The 4,959-nt window shown below is 51.0% G+C and overlaps 1 protein-coding gene across 1 annotated transcript; it reads right to left on the minus strand.

Annotated features, from left to right (window-relative positions):
- Nucleotides 1-270: 270 nt before the first annotated feature.
- VAT1 (vesicle amine transport 1) lies at nt 271-4,728 on the minus strand. Its single transcript, XM_010285112.1, has 6 exons — nt 4,600-4,728; nt 3,463-3,670; nt 2,957-3,127; nt 2,782-2,871; nt 1,590-1,831; nt 271-526 (listed from the first exon to the last, which is right to left on the minus strand). Exons 1-6 carry the CDS (start codon nt 4,726-4,728, stop codon nt 425-427), a joined length of 942 nt encoding a protein of 313 aa, XP_010283414.1. The 3' UTR covers nt 271-424.
- Between the last annotated feature and the right edge of the window lie 231 nt (nt 4,729-4,959).

Consider the following 4,959-nt stretch of genomic DNA (forward strand, 5'->3'; position numbering starts at 1 on the left):
GCTGAAGGAGCTTCTCAAAGGTGATAGCACAAACGCTTCAGCAGGGCTCAGTTTCTGTGGAGATACTGGGCAGTTGCTGCAGTATGTTACATCTTGACTTTACAGTGACAGGCTATGCAGTTGTTAGTCACCAACTGCCTGGAAGCGTCAGCTGCACTGCCAGAGAAAAGTAAGCTTAGTTTGGAAATTCAGTAGAGAAACAAGTGATTAGAAAAATGTACAAAATGAACAGGCTTCAAAACAGAGAGCAAGGGCAGGAGGCATATCTGTCAAAGGGTCAGTCACAACAAGAGCATGCAAACCTCATCTGAGCTTTAACCACGATGTTCTTGTACTGGTGAAGATGAAAGCTACTGATCTGTCCATTTCCAGGTCCCAAAGATCAGAGAGTTAAACCATGAATTCACAATCTGCACACATCTGCTCAGTTCTCTTCTTTTTTGGATTCTTCCTTGGGTGCTTCAGGAACTAGGATGACCTTTCCAACATTCTTCTTCTCTTGCATCTGCCTCATGGCATCTGCCACCTGGAAACAAGAGGAATCCCATGAGACCCACACCCACCATGCAGTGCAGTCATGTCCTTCCTGGGCCCTTGGTCCACCCTGGAGGCAGCTTTCCCTGCAGTCCAAGCAAGGGCTAAGCATTTGGGTGCCTTCCCACATAAACTTGTTGGACAGAGTTGCACAGCTAGCCCAGCCTGCCCATAGGAAACTGTCCTCAAGAATTCACACAGACCAACTGTAACATACACAAGGATGCTCTGCTACACAAACCATGGAAGAATGAAGTGTGTGTCACCACAGCTTCCTTTTCAAACAGGGGGGAGCACTGCAGAAACCCAGGCAGCAGCCAGGAGGACAATGATTCTACCATCTACACAACAGAGCAATACATGCACAGATTTTTATTAATACTTTTAAGTAAAACAGCACCTGGGACAGGCCTGGAATCCACAGGGTCTTCCTTAAACATTTGCATCAGACTAGTTCTCAGGTACTAACACCAACGGATCACTACCAAGCCCTTTGCTCCCCTGCAGTTAAGTCCTACCCCAGCAAAGGATTTCCAAGGCAAGAACCTGACTCTGCTGGACACCCTGATGCAACAATACTGAGCATGGAAGAGCTGCTGAAAAACCTGCCGTTCCCTTCCGACATCCTCATTCTGCTTCACTGCCTGGGCTCTTTTTCACTGGTGGAAGGGCAGCAGCAACCTTCCCAGCTGTCCGCTTAATTAAGTCAGCTCTGCAGACTCAGGGCAGTCTCCAGTCTGATGTATAACCCAGCCCCCCCATGGGCTGCTGCTGCCCACAAAGCACAAGCTGAGCACCTGCCTGTTCCACAAGGACACTCTCTGGCATTGCCCAGTTCTGTGCATTGGAGCAGAAGAGCCCAGCCACTTTACTCCCCCTTCATAATCTTAAAAGGAAAAAGGACTGAATGTCTGAGAACAGATGGTTATTAAACATTTGCAACAGTTCAGCCTCCACGAACGAGGTGCTCACACTGATCCAGAGCTCACTCTGCAGAAAACAATTGCACGGTAATTTCTGAGTGCTGCCAGCCTATATGGTTAACTCAGACTCACCTGATCAAAGGGCCATACAGAGTCTATTTTGGGCTTGATTTTGCCTTGACTGTATAGGTTAACCAGCTTGGCTACAACACCTCCAACAAGTTCAAACTCTTCATCCATATATCCAAGGTGGTAGCCACACACAGCCTTGTTATGGTGTAGTAGCTGCAAGGCATTGATGCTGAACTGGTTCCACCAGGTTTTAGCCATAGCCATAAGGTTCTTCTTCTGCCCAGTGAGCAGGTTTGCTACCCCTAAAAAGAAGGCAAGCCACAGATGAGCTGGAATCAAAACATGAGAGGCAGTGGGCACCCCATGTACCCTGCGCATTGTCTGAGTTGTTAACAGCCGCTCACACAGTGATGGAGGACAGAGGTGAGAACTGGATCACATCAGGATCTGCCCAACTGACCTTCAGTGGAAACAGGTACCTGCCTCAGCCTCAAGATATGCAGAATTTGGATTATCAGCACCCATATATTGCAAAAATCTAGAACACCTCCTCTCTTAGGAGGGCAGCAGCAGCACAACTAGACTGGAGTGCCAGCAGAGGCAAGAGAGGGTTACAAGTCACATCCAGCCAGGCTGGCAGGAGAGCACTCCCCTTCTCCTACAGACAGGCTTCTTCAGGGGAGCCACATGCTGCAATGGCTGGGACAACAGAAGCAGCACACTGGTGCAAGTGTCTGGAATCCCACTGGGGGCTGTATGAGGGCTTTGTCTGTGGGACAAAATCACAGTGTTTCAGGGCTGGGGAATGGAGAGATAAGTATTCAGTAGCCTCAAACCTCATCACCCACACATCCTCTAGAAGAAAAGCAAGGCTCTATTAGTGCTGTGCATTAAGTCAGCCCGGACAAAGCAGCTGTGCCAGCGTTCCTCTGTGAGGACATTCCAGCTTCCCCTGCAGGCACCGGCTCATGCTCAAAGAGAGACCTCGCCATGGGAGGGGAAGAGCCATGGAGCCTGTGACCCAAGCTCTCGGGGCAAGGCACACAGCTCACTCCCCTCACTGCCTCACCCAGACAAAGCATCCTAAAGACATTTGTGAAATAATGTAACTACAACACACACAGCAGTCAGCAACAGGGATGTTCCTTCATGGTTGTCGGTCCAGGCACAGAGCAGCACAGAGCATCCACCCTGCCATCAGCCAGTCTCTCCTCTGCAGCAGCTGGGGTTTGGGCATGCTGCTCACGCTTACCGTAAGTGATGAGTTTGCCCATTGGCTTCAACAGGTTAAATGCTTTGGATGTATCGGATCCTCCCAGGGGGTCCAAGACAATGTCAACACCTAGAGGGAATGGAAAGTAACTAGAAGTTTCTTTGCACTTGAAAGAAATGCAGCACAGTTGTAGAAGTCCTCCACCACACGGTACCTTTGGGAGATATTTTCCGGACCTCCTCTGCGTAATCCATCGTTCTGTAGTCAATGGGGTGAGCGACTCCACTCTCCTTGAGTGAATCATGCTTGGAGGCAGATGCTGTGCCAAAAATGGTGACATTTTCTACAGTCTTGCACAGCTGGATGGCAGCAGTTCCCACACCACCTGAAAACAAGCAGTGAGAAAGACGTAGAAGCAAACAGCCCCAGCAGTCAGAAAAGCCTCTGGATAGGTAAATTATCCCTGTTTGTACAGGTGGAATACAGGCTTTTCCTGGGGCAGGCTGATGTCTGTGACATACGCTGAGGGAGACCAACCCTGGCTGCTGGGAAATAGGTTCAGCATTTGCCAGCGCCTGGGTCAGCATGAAGCCTGCATCTCCGGCAAGCAACATTTCCTCAGTCCAGTCCCATTCTGATTGCTTCCTCACCCACGCCACCCATTCAGAAGCTGCATGTTGAGGCTAAGAGTCTCAGCACAGGCTGGCAAAAACTATTTACCTGCAGCCATGTGGATGAGGACACTCTGGTTGGGTCTCAGGTTTCCAAAGTCAAACAGGATCATGTAGGCAGTGATGTAGTTGACAAGAAGAGCAGCTGCTTCCTCGAAGCTCATCCCCTCAGGCACCAGGAAAGTCTGACTAGCTGGCACATTCACGACTTCTTGCCAGAGCCCTGACCTAGCCAGGACCATTACCTTATCGCCAACCTAAAATCAAACAAAGGACAAGGCAGTGTGAAACAAACCCCAGGCTAGCAGAAGTCATCACGCCCTTGCCCCCCATAGGCCAGAGCCAGGTACATCTGCGTTGTTCTCTGTGCAGAATTCTGCAGGGACTACAGCACCCCTGGGCTTGGGCAGGAGCCCGCAGCCCATGCTCTACTCGTCGGGCAAACTGCACCAGAGCACCGCTCGCCACAGACCTACAGGAGCCTCAGAGGGACTGTAGCTGCCCCAGGCTCTAGCTTGCACCCAGCATGCTGCCTGACTGCCAGCTGTCCAAACCAACAGACCCCCAATGAGGTAAGAGGGACACGGATCATGTCCTGCCCTCCCTGTCCAAGCTAGTAGTAGGAGTCTGAACACCGTGAAATATTACTGCTGCCCCTTGCAAGGATCATTCTGCCAACAGGCAAAAGGCTTGGGGCAATACTTAACAGGATCAACCCTGAAAAAAGCAGGTCCAACCTCAGGAAAGCCCAGGTCTAAGCATCAGGCCTCAAGCCTGAGGCATCCTCTAAAATATGCTCTTATCCCACTGGGCAAGAAACACCTGCTTGCTGTGCAATGAGAAGGAGACAGCAAAACACTGAGCAGTTCTATCAGCAAAAAGACAAGAGGCAGAGCCAAGGCAGTGAGCAGAAAGGCTCCTCGGTGTGTGGGTTTGGCATTTACACTTGAACAAACCAAGATGCTTTCCTGGAGGGGAGGGAATCATCTCTGACACACTGTTTCTTCTGAGAGACTTTGTTTTGCTAGTTGTGCACCCAAGAATCATTTTAAAGCACCATGATCGGAACAGCCCTAAAACCTGAAGGTCTGGGACACACAAAGCCAACTCCTCTGTCCCCCGAGCTGCTAGAAAAGCTGCAGCCACAGGCTCACAGGCCACAAACCCAGCACCAAGAGCAACTAACCTGCTCATGCCCACACCGCACCACCCTCAGATGGCTCTGGACAACTCTGCAGCAGCCGGAGCCATTTCCTTCCACGTTTGTGTAGTTTAAGATGTTGGTCACAAACATGTTCAGAAACAGCACGATCATGCTTCAGCCCAACATCCTGCTAGCACTCGCCACTAGCAAAAAAATTTCGTACATGTAAATACACCTGGCAGCCCCCAAGGAACACGACGGCTTCCAGCTTTTCCACACGACTCCAGCCCCCAAAGACCCCAGCCCTTAGGGTGGGCAGGCAGCGATGCTCTTGCCGCCCCGGGGGCTGGGCCAGCGTTCCGCAGAGCGAGGGCAGCCAGGGCCCCGGGAGGCTCGGGCCGG

The sequence above is a fragment of the Phaethon lepturus genome, unplaced genomic scaffold, assembly GCF_000687285.1.
Source record: "Phaethon lepturus isolate BGI_N335 unplaced genomic scaffold, ASM68728v1 scaffold40274, whole genome shotgun sequence".
NCBI classification, from domain to species: domain Eukaryota; kingdom Metazoa; phylum Chordata; class Aves; order Phaethontiformes; family Phaethontidae; genus Phaethon; species Phaethon lepturus.